This window comes from Lynx rufus, unplaced genomic scaffold (assembly GCF_022079265.1).
Source record: "Lynx rufus isolate CCGP_SWC_20201006 ecotype Redwood Valley unplaced genomic scaffold, mLynRuf1.p SCAF_19, whole genome shotgun sequence".
NCBI classification, from domain to species: domain Eukaryota; kingdom Metazoa; phylum Chordata; class Mammalia; order Carnivora; family Felidae; genus Lynx; species Lynx rufus.
In genome coordinates, this window is record NW_025814833.1 from 24,028,139 (window position 1) to 24,050,945 (window position 22,807).

General features: G+C 39.1%; 1 protein-coding gene across 2 annotated transcripts in view; it reads left to right on the forward strand.

Moving 5' to 3' along the window:
• The first annotated feature begins 8,953 nt into the window (after positions 1-8,953).
• Positions 8,954-22,807, forward strand: part of SLC25A14 (solute carrier family 25 member 14) — a 53,321-nt gene continuing 39,467 nt past the window's right edge. For both annotated transcript variants that reach the window (XM_047081975.1, XM_047081973.1), the window contains exons 1-5: positions 8,954-9,034; positions 11,031-11,178; positions 13,798-13,892; positions 15,188-15,273; positions 18,635-18,730. In XM_047081975.1, coding sequence (XP_046937931.1) covers positions 8,971-9,034; positions 11,031-11,178; positions 13,798-13,892; positions 15,188-15,273; positions 18,635-18,730 — 489 coding nt within the window. In that variant the 5' untranslated portion in view covers positions 8,954-8,970. The remainder of the gene's footprint in view (positions 9,035-11,030; positions 11,179-13,797; positions 13,893-15,187; positions 15,274-18,634; positions 18,731-22,807) is intronic.

Sequence of the window (22,807 nt, forward strand, 5' to 3'; positions counted from 1 at the left end):
AGAGAACACACGCCGAGGAAGGGCAGAGAGATAGGGAGACACAGAATCTGAAGCAGGCTCCAGGCTCCGAGCTGTCAGCGCAGAGCCCAACTTGGGGTTGGAATTCATGAACCATGAGATCATGACCTGAGCTGAAGTCAGACACTTAACGGACTGTTCCACCCATGCTCCCCTGTTTTTTAGATTCCACATATAAGTGGAATCAGGGGCACTTGGGTGGCTCAGTCGTTTAAGCGTTTGACTCTTGATTTTGGCTCAGGTCGTGATCTCATGGTTTGTGGTTTTGAGCCCCACATTGGTCTCTGTGGAGCCTGCTTGGGATTCTCTCTCCCTCTTTCTGCCCCTTCCCTGCTCTCTCTCTCTCTTAAAATAAATAACTAAACTTAAAAAAATAATTGAAATCATATGGTATTGGTCTTTGTCTGACTTGTTTTAGCACAAAACCCTTTAGATACATCCATATTGTCATAAATGGCAGGATCACATTCTTTTCTATGACTGAATGATATTCTATATACACACTGAGTTGCCTGTGTTTCTTTTTATTTAAAAAAAATTTTTTTTAGAGAGAGAGAGAGCGAGCGAGCACATGTTCAAGAGTCGGGGAGAGGGTCAGAGGGAGAGAGAGAATCTTAAGCAGGCTCCACGCTCAGTGCAGAGCCTGGCATGGGGCTTGATTCCACAATCCTGGAATCATGATTTGAGCTGAAATCAAGAGTCAGATGCTTAACAGACTGAGCCACCCAATAGCCCTGAGGTGTCTCTGTTTTTATTGCTGAGTTTTAGGAGTTCTTTATTTATAATGGATGTGAGATTTTGTAGGACATATGGATTAAAAATCTCTTTTCCCAGATTGTACCTTGCCTTTTCACTCTCTTGTGTCATTGAATAAAAATAGTATAATGGCTGACTTGTGATGTATACTTACACTGGAAGTATTCTAACAGAGACTGAATAACTGTTCATAATGAGTATTATAGAAGCAACCTCTAAATCTCCTTCCAACTTGAAGATTCCAGTATTCTATCTTCTTCAATACTTTATCTCTTGGAGATACCAGAATTCAGGCATAACACAAGACAGAGTATAATCAAATACTGGTCTGTGTGATAGAGACTACAAATAGAAGGTAATTAAAAAGGAAAATAGCCAACTTTGATAATGAGGATTAGATCTTTTGTATGTTTTAGAAAAATGTTGAAAATAAACTAAGCAATCAAATAGCAAATGTGTTAAATAAAAGTGTGGTATGTGTTTATAATGGTGCTACAAATGCTATTTTAAATTCATCTATTGTAGAACTTTTAAAATAAGTCATTTGAAAACAAAGTTCCTTTTTAACAGGTTTATCTAGGTGATCAGTGAGATTAGCTGGTGGTAGCAGTGGCTGAGGAGGCAAAAGTGCTGTCTTGTAGAAAAATTGGGTGATTTGCTCACAGAGGGGGCCTAAATTCTACAAGGTTCGGTGACCTGGATGTGAGGGACAAGACCAGGTCCCCACTGGAGACATAGACTTCACATCATTGGAGAGAGTACAGTTCTTCCGAATAGGGATTCTAAGCTATGAGCCTGTTTGGCTGGAAGGGAGTGCTTTGCTTAGATGTAAATGGAAGGGAATTCAAATTTTGTAAGGCATGCACATGTTTTTTTTTTTAATTTTTTTTTCAACGTTTATTTATTTTTGGGACAGAGAGAGACAGAGCATGAACGGGGGAGGGGCAGAGAGAGAGGGAGACACAGAATCGGAAACAGGCTCCAGGCTCTGAGCCATCAGCCCAGAGCCCGACGCGGGGCTCGAACTCACGGACCGCAAGATCGTGACCTGGCTGAAGTCGGACGCTTAACCGACTGCGCCACCCAGGCGCCCCCACATGGTTTTTATATTATCTATTTTTAGTAAGAAAGTTTTTGAAAGTAACAAGGGAATTATTTTTTTTTATTAAAATTTTTTTTTCAACGTTTATTTATTTTTGGGACAGAGAAAGACAGGGCATGAACGGGGGAGGGGCAGAGAGAGAGGGAGACACAGAATCGGAAACAGGTTCCAGGCTCTGAGCCATCAGCCCAGAGCCTGACGTGGGGCTCGAACTCACGGACCGCGAGATCGTGGCCTGGCTGAAGTCGGACGCTTAACCGACTGCGCCACCCAGGCGCCCCAACAAGGGAATTATTAAAGCTGAATCAGTATAGCATGGTCGTTAAGAGCCTAGGCTCTTGAGTCAGACCCAAATTTGAATCCCAGCTCTGCCATTACCAAGTTACTCTAGTAACTTCTTAAGACCTCAGTTTTCTCATCTACCAAAAGGGGAAAATAATAGTACCTGTCTCATTGAGTAGTTGTCTGCACATGAAGCTATTTGCCTCATGCTTGGTAATCATTGTACGTCAGGTGGTATTATGTGTGCTGCCCGAAGAAATTTTTTAATAGGAGTAAAAACCAAGGTGTTGACTAAAATGAGAAAGGTCCTTTCACAACAAAGGTATTCCAAGGATTAATTGAACAATCACTTATGTGATGTTCCTGGCATTTACCCGCTTTTCCTTGTCCTCACCACATAAGCCCTGTTGTTTCGTATCCTCGCGTGATTTCGGAACGTTCGCGTGTGAGGTTTGAAAATCAAAAGTAGTCCATTGGCCAACAGAATTACCCAGGGTGCTTTGCAACCATTCCTTCTGGTACCAGGGGGCCAGAAGCTGGTCAGTGGGCTTGGTCAACCGGCTTGCTCGCTCGTCATTCTTGTCATTCTTGTCATTCTTCGGCTGGTTGTGAGGTTCGGATTAGCTTGGACTCCCCCGTCAGCACTTATACTCTCAAGACTCTAACTTTATGTGGTCCCACTTTCTGTTTCCAATCTGCTTTTTCTCAATCGTGTGCTTTGAGTACAGGGCCTGAGTCTGAGTCCTCAGTCGCTAATACCTGGCGTCTAGTCGGTGCTGAGGTTTATTTACTTACTTGATCTTTATTTTCTTAACGACTTCGGACACTTCATTAAATACCGCTCACTCCTTACCCTCATTTTCCTACTTTTAACTCCTTTGCTCCGCCCCCCTAACTTTCCCTCCTTTTTCGTACTTTGCGCGCAGGCGCCTTGCCCCACCCCTTCACTACAGTCTGCAGGCCCCTCGCGTCCCTTAGGTTTGGCTGGCCCCACTCTTCTTGCCCCCCCTTCCTAGTCCAATACGCGTCGCCACCCCCCCTTCCTGCTCCTAGTACGCGCCGCACCCCCCCCCCCCCGTAGTCCTGGTACGCGCCAGTTGCCTGGTAACGCGGGAACGAGGCGACATGTCTGCCCCCAACTGTAGAGCACGTGAACTGCAGAAGCTGCCAAATTGTCACGCCTTCCTTCTTTCTCCCTACACATCCCAAAAGTCAGGTTGCCCTCTCTGAGCCTTTGCACCCGCAGCCTGCTCGACTCCCCCGCTTAGACCTCTGTAGTTCCCGCCTCTCATTTTGCGCCTTCTTTTCTAGGCTTTGAGGAGGCGGTGTTGGAATGCCGGAGCCACCACCGTTGCCGAGGCGACAACTTGGTTACTTCCGTTGGTTTCAATGCTTCCGGGTTGGCGTTGCGGTGCCGCTTCCGACTGTGGGAGCCTCGGCTTCCCAGTCGTCCGCTGAGCCTGAGCAGGTGAGGGGGAGCTCCTGGACATCCAGGCTGGGGAGCGGGGCTGGGCCGCGCCAGGCCGCGCGGGGCCGGGCTGGCCTTGTTCCCGGCCTGGGAGGGGCTTAACGGTCCTTTGATCTCTCTCTCCCCTCAGCCGAGTCCCTTCCCTGTCTTTCACTCTTCTGGCATCGGTGGTTTTACTTCTTCGATTGAACCCTGCTTCCTCGACCCCCTTGGGAGGCCGCCTTCTTCAGGCGCCTCCCTTCTCTCCACGAACTCGCTCTGACAGCTGAGGAACTGGCAAGATCCTGCTACCCAGAGGGTGAATGGGTATCTTTCCTGGAATAATCCTAATTTTTCTAAGGGTGAAGTTTGCAACGGCGGCCGTGATTGTAAGCGGAGTAAGCAAACACCTCCATTGTGTTAGTGTGAGGGATGCTGTTAAAAGATGCTCCCCTTCAGTTTCTACCCCCCTGCCACTCTTTGAGGTCAAGGCATTGAAGGCATCTATTAAAATGCAGTTCAGCTAACTAATTGGGATGACAGCTATTCTCAACATGAATTAGTTTCTCAGATAAGGTAACAAACAGCAGGGACGTTTGTAGCTTGCTGTCAGTGTTTCCTTGTTTTTTTTCCAGGCTAGGGATGCTTAGAGTTATTGTGAACTTTTGTCTTCATTCCCTACATCATCAAGTTCCTTTGTGTCTCCATTTTAGAAGTTTATCTCTAACCTCATTGTCAACAAGCATCTTGTCTGCTTTACTTCTCAACATCCTAAGCTAGTTTCCTTGCCTATCCTGTTTGGAATCCACTGTTTGCGGCAGCCTGAGTAGGCTAACTAAAATGTGGTGGATTTCCCCAAGTCCCTTCCCTGTTCAAAAACTTACAGCCTCCCTCCCACCCTGCCAAACACACATTTTGGTTTCAAGCCTTTCAGCCTGTTTCTTTATCATACTTCTTGTCTGATAATTGTATCAATCTGTTAAGAGAATTCTCTGTTCAGGTTAGCTTGCAATATTCCTTCTCAGAACAAGCTATACTGATGCCTGCCTCCACATGCTGTGTCCGCCCCCCCACCATGTTTGTGTCTCTGTTCATCCTCTTTTCCTCCTCCACCCCTCCCTTACCTAGACCTATCCTGATTCTACCTGTACTCTGTCAAGGCCCATTTTAAGTTCTCTCATCTCCACAAGCCTTTCAAATTATTCAGGCCTGTGCTGATTGTCTCCTTTACCATGCTTCTGCTATTACAGTTTGTACTATGTAATTTAATACTTACTTTTTTCTCTAATGAGAAACTTTGATTTCTTCCACCAGACTATAAGCTCTTGAAAGGCAAGTACTCAATTTCATACAACTTTATCCCCACCCCAATCTCCTTGATTATCCAGGAAAGATAGGTTGAATGATAAATACTGTCCTGATGTTAGAGCATGTGTTCTGTTTTTTTTTTTTTTAACATGAGGTTTATACTCATAGCATGTTGCAGGTTTGGGCATTTTGTGTGCTTTCAATAAATATTTGCTTCATTCTCCATTATTACTTCCCAAGTCTGAGTATCTATAATGCCTACTCTTTTTAAAAGGAGAAAGTGAGAAAAACACTCAAGATTTTTCTGACCAGATCTTTGGAGTAATGTAGGGCTATGTAACTTGTATTCTAGGACTTTCTTCCACTCTCTAGGCTATCAGATTTTCCTTAGTCAGACTTCAGTATACACGTTTGCATTTTAAATACATTTTCATTGGCTTTTTTATGCGATGAATATTTAAGGTTTCTGTTTTAATTCAGATGTGGTTTGTTTCCTTTTACCCATATCTGGGGATAGCCCTCACAAGTAAAAATCATTTTTAGTGTGCTTGGGGTCTTTTACACAAGTAATTCTCTGTAACAAAATCAACGGGGGAGAATTAGGCAGAGAACCTCTGACGATCAACAAAAACAAAATGTTGTTTACAGAGTGTAGCATTGCTTTGGTCCAGCAAGTTAACTTTCTAAGTTCTCACATAATCTTTTACGTACACACTGCATACATAGATAAAGGATATTACACGGGAACCAACCAAGTATTTAATAGATGTATACCCAATTCTGTGCAAGCTATTCTAAGGGTTATGAAAAGTACTGTGAGACATGGTGTTTGCCTTCAGGGATCTTAGCTAGTTAAGAGAAAAATAACATGGAGCAACTGGAAGATAAGCCTCATCCTGTGTGCCTGAAATTAGGATATACAAGGGGGTGAATGAAGGTTCTAAAAACATTGCACAACTGTGGAATAGGTATGACATGACATGTATGCAGACTTAAAGGTTTTAAGGTGACATTTTAATGATTCAGTAGTGTGATATGGTCTCACAAAAATGACTGCCATTTTCAACTGTAGTAATTGAAGTATAATATAGTGAGTGATGAAAACTATTGTGGATATTTACCCTGAGAAAGATAAGATATAGGAGGGCATGATAGCTGTCTTTAAATACTTGAAGGACCCTGTAGGGAAAAAGAATACATTCGTTTAATATTACCTCCCCAAATGGGTGAAAACTAGAGGAAGGCAGACTTTTGGCTCAGTACGAGGAAAGAAGGTTTAAAATCAGACCTAACTAAAGATGATAAAGGACTTTTTTGTAACAAGATTCTTTCCTAACATTGGAGGAAAAGGGATTTTACTGTCAGATGGGGGTGGGGAGGTGACAGTGGTAGCAGTGTCAAATTTGGCCAGTGGTCCTCAGAATTTTGGATTTCATGGATCAATAATATTTAAATGAAAGTGTGGAGAGGAGACATAAATTAAGGTAGCCAGTCTTATTTTGCTAAGAAAGGCACTAAACAAAGTCAACTACCAACTATATTTCATACAAGAAAGGTGATTTTAAAAAATGCTCCAGGAGTAGGAAGAACAGGATTTCCTAATAGATAGTCCTTTAAATTAAATACATTTGGCTGAAGAAAAAGGTATTAGGTGCCCTTATTTTCTTTATTTCATCTCAGAATTGTAAAAACTTCATTAAGGAACCACTGGGCCGACTGACTTGAGATTCTATTCCCTGCTATGGCTCTGCCCCCTGCCTTTAACTGACTTATTATTATTGTTCCCTGAGCACATCTTCCTTATTAAAAGTCTGGGTAGCAGGTAATAAAGTTCCGATAGAGGCTTTCTCTGTAATGAGATGAATTGAAAGAAGTTGTAAAAAGAAAGCTTTGGAGAGAAGCATAGCAGCCATTTGAAATGCTTGACTGTTTTGGGAAATCTCTAAATTGTGGGGGGAAAATGCCCTCTCCATTGACCAAACTAAGAGAGGGGATATGTCATGGTCCTTGCTTTTCCATGCTTCCCCTCTCGCTGTGTGTGTCGTGTGTTACTGTTAATTGTAATAAAATGTGCGCATAAATGAAAATGTTAATAAGATAATATTTAGTACTCAAGACTCATTTCAGACTGTAGCTGGTACTAGAAGTGCTTATTCCTGCTTTGTTTTCCAGAATTCCTTTCAATAATTTTCCTCCAAAAGAGCTATCTGTTCCCGACTCTGTATATCAGATGGACTGGCTGATCCCACTAAGCTTGAAAGGAAGTTTCCATAATTATGGAATATTATTTCCATAATTATTATTCCATAATCCATAATTATTCCATAATTATTTGTGGCTTCTAACTAAAACATTTGTCTGCATGTTTGCTATCCTCTTTTGGGAAATTGTTCATTTGTGCTTAGTTACAGAGATTTCCTTCTGGGGAAATAAAGCAAAACCTTGTCTCCTCTAAAAAGAGACTGTGACTCAATGGTGCTAACCTCAGATTGGGCTGTGGGGGAGGTGGGCAGTAAGTAATATCTGCTAAAATGTAAATTTTAGTACTTTTCAAAATGTAGTAATGATAATAGCTAATAGTTGAACTAGAGGGCGCCTGGCTGGCTCAGTCTGAAGAGCATGCAACAATAAACTTAAAAAAAGTTGAACTAGGTGGCAGGTACTTTTTCACGTATTTTACATATATCATTTAATTTTCACAACAAACCTATAATATAGGATTTATAATTATCCCCATTTTACAGTTCAGAAAGCCCAGGCATAGAGTGGTTAAGTAACTTGGTCACAGAGCTAGTAAGTGGTAGTGTCAGGGTTTGAACTTAGGTAGTCTTACTTCAGAGTCTTTATTCCTGACCATAAAACATTGGAAGATATTTTTGAAATTCAATAGTATATGTACTGTGAAGTTCTGAAAAAGGAATATTTAAAAGAAATCTGAGAGTCCATCTTAAAAGATTACTTCCAGCTGGACCAGGATTTAGGAGGCAATGCATAGAACAGTAGTAGTTCTTAAAGGATGGAGGCACCAGCATTATCTGAAAACTTGCATATTCTCAGGCAGGACCCAGACCACTAATCTGAAATTCTGAGGGTGGCCCAACACTCTGTTTTAATCTCTCTTCTAGATCATCCTGGTGCACATAAAATTGGAAAACCACTGATCTAGAGGGCAGAACTGTGGGGAAAAGAATCCAAGAGAAATAGTTGAGTGATAGGAAAAACAAAAATGAAAAGATTGAAGATGACAGGTCTAATGGGGGTGGGATGGAGAAGAAGGCAAGGGGACTGGGAGTAGAATACATTGTTAAAAAGTCAGAACATCAAAGAAAAACATTATTTGTATGTATGTGCTTAAAAAGACCAAGGAAAAAGAGTCACTAGATGAATGTAAGTTAAATGTCAGGGAGAAGAGAGACATCATTTATATTATTTTCATTCCTCTGGGAACCAGAAGAAGATGAAAAGATACTTAGCTCAGCTTGGGCTTTGTGAGGAGAAGCTGTGTATAGCTAGAAGTAGCTAGATGAATTAAAACCCTGCAGTTTAGTGGAGAGATGAGAGGGCTAAGAATATGAGAGGGTAGTGGTGTCAGCCTTTGCTTTGCACCTGAATCAAGATAACTGAATACCATGAACTGCTTTTATGAGATGCCTCAGCCTATATAATTTGAACTCCAGGTTCCTTCACTTGTAATTGTCTAGTTGAATGTCTAAGTTGGTTGTGCTGGATGGACTGAAACCTCTTCTTTGGGTGGGGCTATGGATAACATTAAAGAAACTAGAGAAAGAAGGGCACAAGTTGATCTTTGAGGGAATTGCACGCCTACCCGTACAGAGTGGCAGTAAAGAACACATTCATGATCATCCAGTACATAAAACAGGATCCCCCATTTTGTTTCATTCCACTTGGTAGGGTTTTTCCTCTACATCTGCTTCATTTACTAATTTTGTTGATATAAATAATGTGATCAAACACTAACAAATGCTCCTCACTCTTGTGCCTTGTTCTGATTTGTGTTTATTTTTAGCCCCAGAAAAGTGCCACTGTAAGCCATGAGATGTCTGGTCTGAATTGGAAACCCTTTGTATATGGCGGCCTTGCCTCTATTGTTGCTGAGTTTGGTAAGAATGTGAAAACTGACAAGTCTGCTTCTTATGGTATAGATGGTAGCTTATGGTGACAGTTATTTTTGGGGAAAATTAGAGAAAAAGTGAAAAGAAGCTCACTCTCTTTGTTTTAAAAACCATTGTCTCTAAGCCATCGAGTAATATTTTCTAAAAAAGTACTACTAATGGTATGGTGAGTGAGGTTAAGAAAGTCAAACTTAGGGGGTGCCTAGGTGGCTCAGTTGGTTAAGCATCCGACTTTGGCTCGGGTCATGATCCCGCAGTTCGTGGGTCTGAGCCCTGCATCAGGCTCTGTGCTGACAGCTCAGAGCCTGAAGCCTGCTTCAGATTCTGTCTCCCTCCCTCTCTGCCCCTCCCCGACTTGTGCTCTGTCTCTGTTGCTCAAAAATAAATAAATGTTAAAAAAAATTTTAATAATAAAAGTCAAACTTAGGAAGATTTTTTTTTATAGTTTAATGATTTGTTAATTTGCTCTAGGTTTAAGTAATGTACATGAAAAGATAAAGGGAGTTCGACAATATAGGGGTTTCTGCTATATTTTTGTACTAATGGTCTTTCCTTTATGCTAAGTTGTTTATAACTTTCTTAGTATTCAGACTTTTTTTCTTTTCTTTTTAAAAGTTTATTATTTATTTTGAGAGAGAGAGAAAGCAAGCATGAGTGGAGGGTGGGGCAGAGAGAGAGGGAGACACAGAATCTGAAGCAGACTCTGCACTGTCAGTGCAGAGCCAGTGGGGGGCTTGAACTCACGAACTGTGAGATCATGACCTGAGCTAAAGTCGGCTGTTTAACCGACTGAGCCACCCAGGCATCCCCAGACTTCTTTTTTCAAACCTCTGTCCCATTTAAAAAAAAAAAATTTTAACGTTTATTCATTTTTGAGACAGGGAGAGACAGAGCATGAATGGCGGAAGGTCAGAGAGAGAGGGAGACACAGAATCTGAAACAGGCTCCAGGCTCTGAGCTGTCAGCACAGAGCCCGACGCGGGGCTTGAACTCACGGACCGTGAGATCGTGACCTGAGCCGAAGTCGGACGCCCAACCGACTGAGCCACCCAGGCGCCTTTCTGTCCCATTTTAGAAGAAAATTGATTAATAAGATCAAACTGGATTCTTCTCTATTTGATTTTAATTTGGAAATATTTTTTAGATTGTGTTTTTTCATCTCCCAATTTTCTCTTTCCTAAGCTATTTGTAAGTGACCCAACCCATTAATCTTTGTTGACTTTCTTGGCACATGCTCTGGTGTTATGATACCAAAGTCATAAGTGACCAGAGCTACATAGTCACCTTGTTAGCTTTAGACTTCGAAATATTCCCTGCAACACATTTTGTCAATGTAATGACCACTTTTGTGTGTGGAGGTAACTAAAGAAGTTTGGTTAAAGACATTTCCCAGGCACTATGTTGGTTATTAGTCCAGAATTAAACGTAGAACCAAGATGAGTCGGCCAAGTAGGACTTTGCTGTTATCTTTCATAATATTAGGGAACTATTTGTTTCTTGTAAACAGATAAAAGAAAAAAAAACTCACAAAACTTTATAATAGTATATAAGAGTACCTGGAACAGCAATCCCATGCTTTCCCATCTTCTTTGTGAAAAATTAGAGAGATTTATGAAGAAGTGGGGAGTCAAGGTGGGGGGGGTGCAGAGGAAGATTCAAATGCCAAACTGTATTATGTTAAAGATGAAATTAAAACATCATTTAAATTATTTTGTATTTGCAGTATATTAGGACCATCTTAAAGCATTTTATTATATCAGTTTCAACTATACTGTGGGCCAAATCCTACTGCCTAGATACAGTACAGTATATTTCACTTTACCATATACAACTCTTCTGAAAGTGGTACTCTTAGTAGAGATATCCCCTATGTGTTATAAAAAGGACTTCATCTTATGTTTTCAAATTGTCATTGGCTTAAATTCAGCCAAAATTTAACCATGACTCTTTGGAGAAACTTATAAATCAGTGTGTTCTTTCATAGGAACTTTCCCTGTGGACCTGACTAAAACACGCCTTCAAGTTCAGGGCCAAAGCATTGATGTCCGTTTTAAAGAAATAAAATACCGAGGAATGTTTCATGCCTTGTTCCGAATCTATAAAGAAGAAGGCGTATTGGCTTTGTATTCTGGGTGAGACTGGATTCTTTCTTTACCTCTTGAATAGAAACACTTTCAAAAAATTTTTTCTGATGTTTATTTATTTTTGAGAGAGAAAGACAGAGCATGAGCAGGGGAAAGGCAGAGAGAGGGAGAAACAGAACTTGAAGCAGGCTCCAGGCTCTGAGCTGTCAGCACAGAGCCCGACGCGGGGCTCAGACCCACGAACCGCAAGATCATGACCTGAGCCTAAGTCAGACGCTTAACTGACTAAGCCACCCAGGCGCCCCAAAACACTTTTTAAAGAAACTATGTATTTCAGTGGTCTGATAGTGTGTGCCCTTCATATTCACCATTCTAACTTGTAATTCAATATTCCTGTGCAAGTTTCTATTTCACTTGCTTGTAAGTCTTGAGCTTTAGATTTTGTGTTCATCTGGCTTTGCGTGATATATTTTAAAATGGATATCTCATTGCAGCATTGGCTTTCTCCTGTTTTCCTGAGAGTCATCAATAGCCCCTGTGAATAGCAGCACCAATTAACGGCTTATATTTCTGTGGTATTCTTCCTGAGTTGCCAAATACTTCTTTTAAAATTTTCCTCTTTAAAGAAATACTATTCTGGTAGTTTAAGCATAAAATGCAGAATGTGAGAGAGGGAGACCGATCTTTTTTTGTCAATTTTTAATTAGTTATAGGTTTGTGGTTTATTGTCCATTTTGTCATGTATCTGCTGCCAGTTTCCTAGGCCACTCCTGCATCTAGGTTACCAGTTTACTGCTCACAGAAGGGACATCAATTTTATTATTAACCTATGTTAGACTTAATTTTGAAAGACAATTTTCTTAGGGAAAAAAATCAAGTAATACATCTCGAAGCAAGTGAATCATGGATCATCTGTTTCACCTTGTTCTTTAATCAGCATGGACAATCACAAGATTATTTATTTCTAATAGCAAGCAGTAAAGTCAGAAATATGCATATTTAGTCATTGTTTTTAAAATCTTAACCATCCAAGCTGCTGTCATCTTTCTATTTATAACTACTAAAGTATAGTTCTGCAACTTGGAAGAATCTCAAAGGGGGTATGAGTGAGAATGTCTTCAGTTTATAAGCAGAACTTAAATATGGTGAAATCTTGGCTCTAGTATCTTCTTGATAGATGAAAGATATATGTACAGCTGTTAGGAAGTAAGGTTGATTTTTTAAAAATCTCCATGAGGTGAATAATGGTGTGTACTTCTTTTCCTACATTGCTAGATTCAATTTGCTAATATTTTTTTAAGGATTTTTGCATCTAAATTCATGAGAGATATTTTCCTGTAGTTTTTCCTTTTTGTACTCTTTTTGTCTGGTTTTGATATTGGGGTAATACTAGCCTCATAAAATGAATTGGTAAGTATTCCCTCTCCTTTTTTCTGGAAGAGATTATGTAAGATTAGTGTTGATTTTTTTAGGTGTTTGGTAGAATTCCCCCATTGAAATTGTCTGGGCCTGGAGATTTCCTTTTTGGGAACTTTTAAATTATGAATTAAAATGTTTTAATTGTTATGAGACTATTCAAATGATCTATTTCATGTTTTTTTAATGATTCCCATATTTTTATCTGTTTCATTCTGAATTTTGGTAGTTTGTAGTTTTTGAGGAATTAGTCCATTTCTTCTGAGTTGTTGAATTTATGAGCATAAAGTCATTTATAGTAGTATTCCCTTATTCTTTTAATGGCTGCAGAATTTGTAGTGCTGTTGCTTGTTTCATTCCTGATATTGGTGACTTCCATCTTTTTATTACTATGAACCTTGCTAGAGGTTTATCAATTTTATTGATTTTTTTCAAAAAAGCTGGATTTTTCTCTATTTTTGTTTTCAGTTTTATTAATTTATGCTCTTTACTATTTCCTCCCCTTCTGCTTGCTTTGGGTTTATTTTGCTCTTCTTTTTCTAGTTTCTTGAGTTAGGAACTTATGTTGATTTGGGATTTCCCTCCTTTCTAATGTAAGCATTTCGTGACGTAAATTTCCCTCTGAGCATTGCTTTGGCTGTGCCCTATGTATTTTAACAGGTTCAATTTTCATTTTCATTCAGTTCTATGTATTTTAAAAATTTCCTTTGAGACTTCTTGTGAACCATGGATTATTTAGAAATGTGATGTTTGATTTCCAAGTGTTTGAGGATTTTCCTTACTGATTTCTAGTTTGATTCCATTATAGTCAGAGAACGTACTCTATATGACTTCAATTCTTTTAAACTTGTTGAGTTTTGGGGTGCCTGGGTGGCTCAGTCGGTTAGGTGTCTGACTCTTAATTTTGGCTCAGGTCATGATCTCATGGTCTGTGGGTTCAAGCCCTGTGTCGAGCTCTGTGCTGACAGCATGGAGCCTACTTGGGATTCTCTCTCTCCTTCTCTCTCGGCCTCTCCCCTGTACTCGCTCACTCTCTAAATAAATAAATAAACTTAAAAAAATAGTTGAGTTTTGTTTTATGATCCAAATGTGCTGTCTCTTGGTGAATGTTCCACTATGCTTGAATAAATGCATATTCTGAAGTAGTTGGGTGGAATGAGGTGAGTAATGGAAATGAGTAGACTATCTAGATGTGTTTAATCTGCAAGTGCACATTGAGTATAATTGACTTTTTCTTTCTTTTTTTGGCAGAATCGCTCCTGCTTTGCTAAGACAGGCATCATATGGCACCATCAAAATTGGCATTTACCAAAGCTTGAAGAGATTATTTGTAGAACGTCTAGAAGGTCAGTATAGACTTCTTCTCTTTTAGGGTGATACTCAGAGGGATTATCAAAATCATGCTTACTAAGAAGCATTCATCATAGGATGCTTGAGAGTGGATGACAGTCATTGCAAGGACAAAGCGAGTTCATACTGACTTGGGATTAATCCTTGCAGGAGTGATCTATGAGTTAGAAGGACCTGCTCTTTAAGTTTGTCCCTTTTTCTATCAAAGAAAAAAGAAGGCTTCTGGTCATCACAGAGGGAACATGGACAAGTTTGTCCAGAAAATTAACGCTATCTTCATTGCCAAAAAGACTTCAACTATAAGCAGTTCTGTAGCTGCCAATTTTGATAAGCTTTTGTTAGATGGAGTAATTTTAGACTATTCTAGATTCTGTTGTACCTATGGCCACCTTACCCACATTCAGCATTATCCTATGTCTCTATTATTGTTGCTGTAGCATTTCTAGCCTGATATTGTACTAAATGGTTATTTTACCACAGGGCTGTTGCATGGTTGTGGATAGCTGGAGAGCCTTTTGATTAGTAATGTCCTTTGAGTTACTTGGTTGTCCTAAATTGACTTTTTCTGGAGCCTCTTCTTTGAGGATTCTGAAGGATTTACTTCCTAAAATAATTTCCTTTCACAGATGCTTCACTTGGGTTTACCTAGTTTCTGTTTGTAGGCTCTCCATGGTAAGAAGGCATGGTGAAGATGGAATTTTCATTTTAGAATATTATGCTCTGTTTCTTCTTCTTCTTTTTCTTTTTCTTTTTTTTTGGCTGAGTGGATTTAATTTCAAATGACTAGTTTTTCACATTTGAACTACAGAAACCTGTAAATAGAGGCCAGTAGATATCAAGGCCAGTCAAAATTAATATTTAAGTAATTTTTTTCTGTTACCCGTAAGCTTTTACCTTTTAAGATTCTGTTGCTACGTCTTTAGAGTTGATGATTCTCCAGAAAAATACTTTAAAAAATTTTTTAGGTGTTTGAAATGATTGAGGAAGAAATACCATATTCTGAATTTATGTGGGTTATTGCCAGTTGCTCTATACAGAATAATAGGACATGTGCTAGTGTCCTTTAGAACTACCTTAAAAAAATAGTGATTTATGTTTTATAATTTTTATGTTTCAGTGATGGTATGGGATCTAGAAATATTTGAGTTTTTTTTTTTTAATTTTCATAAGCTTTGTGGTTCATTTCTCACAGTCAATTCTCTGCCCAGGGTTCCCTTTCTCTGAAAGATCAGTACTTTATTCTCAGAAACTAGTACTTAATACAAGCAGAATTTTTTTTTCCTTTTTACAGATGAAACTCTTCTAATTAATATGATCTGTGGGGTAGTGTCAGGAGTGATATCTTCCGCTATAGCCAACCCCACTGATGTACTAAAGGTAAGAGAGGTCTGGTAGCATTGGATGTATGCAATGTGATGTGAAAAGAGCATGAACTTTGAGTCAGATCTCCACTTGCCAGCTGTAAAACCTTTGGCAAATCACTTAACTGTGTTAAGCCTTAGTTTCCTCATTTGTAAAATGAAGATAATTTAGTACCTATTGCATAGGTTTGTTTAGGATTAGAGATAATATGTGTAGACTGCCTATCACACTTGGTAGATTGTAGATGCTCAGTAAATAATAGTCAATTTATTATGATATGCATTGATCCTTTGGTCTTTAGAGTATGCAGAGCTGTATAAGATTCTTTCCAAGGACTATGTAATTTTAAGGGAATCAGTTTTCAGATACCTCATTTCCATTTATATTCTTCTAAAATTGATCTGAGAAAGAACTTGTGTTTTTATTTTTAATAGTTCTTTTCCTACCTTACAAAAGAAAGGCATACTCCCAACCCATTTTAAATCTCAGTATGGTATATTGACCAGTGGTGTAACCTGGGGTACCAAACAAAGGGATACATCAAAATATAGTTTTTGGAGAAGACTCCTTTAATAGCTAATTGAGGTACCTTAGTCTATAATGCATCTGTCTTTTCTTGTCTTACCTATATTTCCATTAAGGATGAGATTTGGCTTTTAAATGGTATATTTTGGTTTGTGTTGGGATATTCTGAATACAAAACTCGAACAGTATAGGTTAGTGGTATTGATTTTTAAAAATATAATTGGATTTCTTTCAGATTTTATCAAAAGACAGGATGAAACATTCGTTTTATAATATTAATCATCATCTTATTTTATCTCATAAAATGGTAAACAGTTTCTACATAGTTACTAACTTATTTAAACTTAGGATTAATTAAAAGCACTAAATATATGATTATAATGTGTGAGAGGCTCACAAGTTTTTGAGAGTTATTTTAGAGGGAATATGAGAAAAAAGAGGACATATGCTTTATTTATTTGAAACCATAGGTGGTTAGGTTAGTGAAGGAGAGATCTATTGCAATTCAGAGAGTTTTGAGAACCAAGAGAGTGACATGAAAAACCGCACACAAGAAAGAAACCAGTGATGGTTGATGGAGAAAAGATATGAAATGAACTTTCTAGGTTAAATTGAGAGTAATATATACAGAATTTTTATCACTTTTGATTTGAGGAGTAAGTATTTGTGAAGAGAACTGATTGTATCCTAAAACTCTAAAATATTTGCAATATAATTACACTTGACCTTTTCAAGAACAATAATACTTAACTCCCTAAAGCTTCCTTTCTTATCCATGTGGATCCTAGATTTAATCACCTAAGTGATTCACTTCAGTTTCCTGTCCCTTTGACCTGCCTGGTACAATTACAACCATTGACCCATGCTATAATCTTCCTTTTCCTTTCTTATACCTGGGTAGGGCTGAAGGCGCTGGGGGTGGGGTGAGTCACAAACTTAGACTGTGATGGTACCAATATAGGATCTATAATCATAATCGGGTTGTTCAGTTCTTGCGTATATCCTTGAACAGCTCTTTCTTTGATCTATGTGTTGCTTCCTTGCCTTTGTATATATAGCTCTCTGACTGTAATGCCTTTTACCCCTTTTCTCATGAATTTATCCTTCAGGACTGCTCAGGAACAGGGCCAGGACTAGGATGAGACAAATGAGGTGCTCCTTGTGGATGCAAAATGGAAGGGGGCACAAAAGAAAACCACCTCAGTAATCAAGAGAGATAACATTTAAAAAAATTTTTTTAATGTTTTTTATTTTGAGAGGAGCTCAAGCCAGGGAGGGGCAGAGAGAGAGGGAGACACAGAATCTGAAGGAGGCTCCAGGCTCTGAGCTGTCAGCACAGAGCCTGATGTGGGGCTCGAACTCATGAACCACGAGATCATGACCTGAGCTGAAGTTGGACACTTAACCAACTGAGCCACCCAGGCGCCCCAAGAGATAACATTTTTATGCAATATTTTTCAAAAATTAAAATGAATGCAAATTATTCATGATGAATAAAATATCAATATTTTGTATAATTCATCTCACCTCCTCACCCTAATCTCATCCTGTTGGATTCTGTCTTTAGTTAAATTTTTGATATTTGGTTCATTGTGGGTTTTTCTGCATTCATTTTCATGTCTTAAAATATTGAATTATTATTTGGATTACTGAGGTTTTTTTGAGTCCCCCTCCTACATTTGGTGCCGGAGGAAAGTGCCATACTTGCCTCACCCTAGTCCCGGCCCTGCTCAGGAATCACTTCCTTAAAGAAGTCTCCTACTTGCTTCACCCTAGTCCCAGCCCTGCTCAGAAATTACCTCCTTAAAGAAGTCTCCTACTTACCATAGGATATTTGTAGTTTTTTAAATTTATCTTTGTAATAGTTTCTATTCCGATTTAACTGAGTTTAGGTTTTTATCTCAAAACTCTTAGTAGTAGCAGTTGACTTCCCATGTAAAAACATGCTGTTGTCTCCTGATTTACCAAAGACATTTATTGAAACCTAGAGTTGTGCATCCTGAAAATCAGGCCCACATTTGGGCCACTAGTATTTAACGACTGGCTGCTATGATTCTATGTGTGCAGTCACGGGGGGATTTGTACCAAATCTTTCATGTGGCTTTTTTTTAAATTTTTAATTTTTGTTTATTTTTGAGAGAGAGAGAGAGTGCATGCAAGCTGGGGTGGAGCAGAGAGAGAGGGAGACAGAATCCAAAGCAGGCTCCGTACTGTCAGCACAGAGCTCAATGCAGGTCTTGAACTCACGAATGGTGATGTAATGACCTGAGCCAAAGTTGGACGCTTAACCGACTGAGCTACCCAGTTGCCCCAACTAATCACATTTTAGAAGAATTATTTTCTACCCTCACTGAGTACTTGTTCTCTTTTTCCCAGAATTTCTTCCAGCTCTAGAATTGATTGACTTAGTATAAGGAACGTGAGGCTAATGAAAATCATTTTTTTAATTAAAATTTTTTTTAACATTTATTTATTATTGAGAGACAGAGCATGAGCATGGGAGGGACAGAGAGAGGGGGAGACACAGAATCTGAAGCAGGTTCCAGGCTCTGAGCTGTTAGCACAGAGCCCAACACAGGGCTGGAACTCACAAACCGCGAGATCATGACCTGAGCTGAAGTCTGACACTTAACCAACTGAGCCACCCAGGCACCCCTGATGAAAATCATTTTTATAAGACATACTTTTACACAAATTACACTTCTAAAATATATAGTTTGTCATTAATTTCATCAGAATAGCAGGGTAACATTTCTGAGAATTCTCAAATACTGTTTTCTTAATTTTAAATGAGTGAAACCTCTCATTTTGGTCTCTGTTAAAACAAAATGTTCACCCCTTCTTACTTTAGATTCGAATGCAGGCTCAAGGAAGTCTGTTCCAAGGCAGCATGATTGGCAGCTTCATCGATATATACCAACAAGAAGGTGCCAGGGGTCTGTGGAGGGTAAGTACTCTTTATGCACCTTTCCTATAAATTTGCAAAGAATACTTCTTATACGAAGCCATAAAATTATGAATTGTCATCTTACGCTGTTTAATTTTTTGTAACCCAGAACATAAGGTAAGAAACTTTCTTATCACCTATGAAAGGACCAAAACTTACCAGTTTCTTTATTTCTGCTTAATGTTTGGGGATGTTTGTGTGAGAGAAGTTAATGACATTACTTGAGATAGTCATTTTGATTTGTTTAAATTCACAGTGAATTTAATTCTTCAATACATATTTTTGCCAGTTTTGTACTAACGCTGCACTATATGTTTGTGATAGTCTCTGATTACCTAAAACAGCTTTTCTTAACCTTATAAAAAGTAAAAATTGTACTAAAAATATTGAGATCTATAAAAGAAAAAAATCCAGTATTATTAACTAGAGATAACACTGTTAACATTTTGCCATTTAATCTTCCAGTCTTCTATCTACTCCTGTTTTTGTTTTTATTCCTATAACTTATCTTATTTTAATCACTTAATAAGACTACTTGTAGAATATACACAGATAGTAGAATGGGAAATCCATTAATAAATAGGCTCTTAAAGAAGAGAGCTTTGTGTTTTTTTTTCTTCCTTCATATTTTTCCCCAACTTCCTATAAAAATTTTAAACATACAGAAAAGTTGAAAGAGCAGAACAGAGAACACCTTATATACCCAGATTAAATGACTGTTAACATCTGGCCATATATGCTTTATCTGTTTATATGTGTGTACACAGATAAACATACACACACATTCTTTTTTTTTTTTTTTTTTTGCTAACTTATTTGAAAGGAAGTTGCAGACATCATGGTACTCTCCTAAATAGTTCGTTATGCATCTCCTAAGAAATAAGGACATTCTCCTATATAATAATACATAATAATGATATCATTATCACACCTAAGAAAATTAACAAGTCCTTAATACCTAACATCCAGTCTGTATTCAAATTTTCCTTATTGATGAGACCAGGCCAGTTTTCTTATAGAATGTTTCCCCTGTATTTCCTTCAAACTGGAAGTTAGGTTTGTTGACTTGATTAGATTCACATTAAACATTTTGGTAAGAGAACTTCATAGGTTACACTGTATATTTCATATTGTATCAAAGCAAGAAGCACATATTACTTTGTCCTACAATTAATGATGCCAAGTTTGATTATTTGGTAAGATGATGTCCACCAGATCTCACCATTGTAAGAGATAAAAAATTTTCCCCCTTTGTAATTATCAGGTAACCTGCAGGGTGATACTCTAGCAACATTCATATATCCTGTTACTTAATAACCTTTCACTTAATGGTCTTAGCATCCATTAATGATCCTTGAGGTTTGCTTTTTGATAACAGGGTGCACTTTCTTGATTAGTCTAATTTAAAACCAGAAAATGGACCTAACTAGATATTTTCACAAACTAATGCTAAGGGAAAGACAAAGCAGGAATGACAATAGGGAGTTTTTGTCAAAACATAGCTACTTTATTTTTAGTTAAAAATTTTAATTGTGGTAAAATACACGTAACATAAAACTTAGCATCTTAAACATTTTTAAATGTACAGTTCAGTAGTGATAAGTACATTTACATTGTTGTACAGTTAGTCTCTAGATTTCTTTTTTCTTGCAAAACTGAAACTCTGTACCCATTAAACAACTCCCCATTTTCCCCTCCCCCTGGTGACCATCCTTCTATCTGTCTCTTATGAATTTGACTATTCTGGATACCTCATGTAAGTGGAATCATACAGTATTTGTGTTTTGTTACTGGCTTATTTTACTTAGCATAATTTGTTCCACGTTCACTCATGTTGTCACTTGTCAGAATATCCTTCCTTTTTAAGGCTGAACAATACTCCATTGTATCTATATACCACATTTTATTTATCTGTTCATCTGTTAATGGGCATTTAAGTTGTTTCTGTATCTTGGCTTTTGTGAATAATGCTACTCTGAATATGGGTGTGAAAATATCTCTTCAAGACTCTGATTTCAGTTCTTTTGTGTGTATACCCAGAAGCGAGATTGCTGGATCACATGGTAATTCTATGTTTAATGTTTTGAGGAATGGAACATAGCTACTTTCATGATCCAGGCTGCTTAAATCGTCCAGGCATGTAAGATAAAGAAGTGAAGTACATTGTGTTATGTACTCTTTTGACACAGATGTGTCTTATTTGCATATTAAAATATAGGAATAGGGGTGCCTGGGTGGCTCAGTTGTTTAAGCATCTGACTTCAGCTCAGGTCATGATCTTGAGGTTCGTGAGTTTGAGCCCTGCATCAGGCTCTCTGCTGTCAGCACAGAGCCTGCTTTGGATCCTCTGTCCCCCTCACTCTACCCCTCCCCCACTCACACGCTCTTTGTCTCTCTCAAAATAAACTTAAAGGGGCGCCTGGGTGGCGCAGTCGGTTGGGCGTCCGACTTCAGCCAGGTCACGATCTCGCGGTCCGTGAGTTCGAGCCCCGCGTCAGGCTCTGGGCTGATGGCTCAGAGCCTGGAGCCTGTTTCCGATTCTGTGTCTCCCTCTCTCTCTGCCCCCTCCCCCATTCATGCTCTGTCTCTCTCTGTCCCAAAAATAAATAAACATTGAAAAAAAAAATTAAAAAAAAAATAAACTTAAAAAAAAAATACAGGAATATTTTTTCATTTCAACACGGAAACAGGTTTACATTTTTCTTCAAACACATGGTCTCCTTTGTCATTGTTTTATTTTCCTGCTTTAATTGTCACATGAGTACTGGAAACATTTTATTTTCTAACTTCATTGTAAGAAATAACAGCACAAGTGAAAGTCAGAGTTGGAGACATGGTAGAGAGTGATGGGGACCCTGGTGAACTGGAAAGCAGTGTGGGCCCTATTCATTGTTGTCTTGCATGATGGGAGTCCAGTGTGGCCAAAGTGTTTGGGATTTCAAGAGAAGCTGAAAATCTGCATTCCTATGGGAAGTATCCTGTTTTTTATACACTGACAGCTAATTCGGCCTTCTAGAAACACTGTGTAGGCCACACACAACATGTCTGTTGCCTGAATTTGGCCCATGGGCTCCAATTTGGGGCGTTACTGTTCAGCAAGGTAGTCTTCTCTGAAGATCATCTTCTAACACTGTTGAGCAGGTGGAAGTGTCCGAGAGGAAGGCACTGTTGGGCCAGCCAGCCCGACCAGCAGAATTAGACATCTTCTGATGATAGCACAGCTACGTCACTTCCACTTTATGAGTTGAATTTGGGAATTTATAAATGAGCAGTTTATAACAGGTATCCCAGAAAGCACTTGTCCCCGTGGTATGTTATTTTCAAATGTAAATGACATTTTATTTTTTAAAATGTTTATTTTTTTAAAAAAAATTTTTTTTTCAACGTTTATTTATTTTTGGGACAGAGAGAGACAGAGCATGAACGGGGGAGGGGCAGAGAGAGAGGGAGACACAGAATCAGAAGCAGGCTCCAGGCTCTGAGCCATCAGCCCAGAGCCCGACGCGGGGCTCGAACTCACAGACCGCGAGATCGTGACCTGGCTGAAGTCGGACGCTTAACCGACTGCGCCACCCAGGCGCCCCTAAAATGTTTATTTTTGAGAGAGAGAGAGTATGAGCAAGGGAGGGGCAGAGAGGGACAGATGATCAGAAACAGGCTCCACATTGACAGCTGCGAGCCCCGTGTGGGGCTGAAACTCATGAACTGCAAGATCATGACCTAAACCGAAGTTGGATGCTCAACCGACTGAGCCACCCAGGAGTCCCTATTTTATTTTTTTAATGTTTGTTTATTTTTGAAAGAGAGAGCGAGCATGTATGCATGAGAACTGGGGAGAGGCAGAGAGGGAGGGAGCCTGAGGATCCAAAGCGAGTTCTGCGCTGACAGCAGAGAGCCCAGTGCAGGGCTCGAACTCAGGAACCTTGAGATCATGACCTTGAGGCGAAGTCGGACACTTAACTGACTGAGCCACCCAGGTGCCCCCAGACTTGGATTTTTTTTTTCAACGTTTATTTATTTTTGGGACAGAGAGAGACAGAGCATGAACGGGGGAGGGGCAGAGAGAGAGGGAGACAC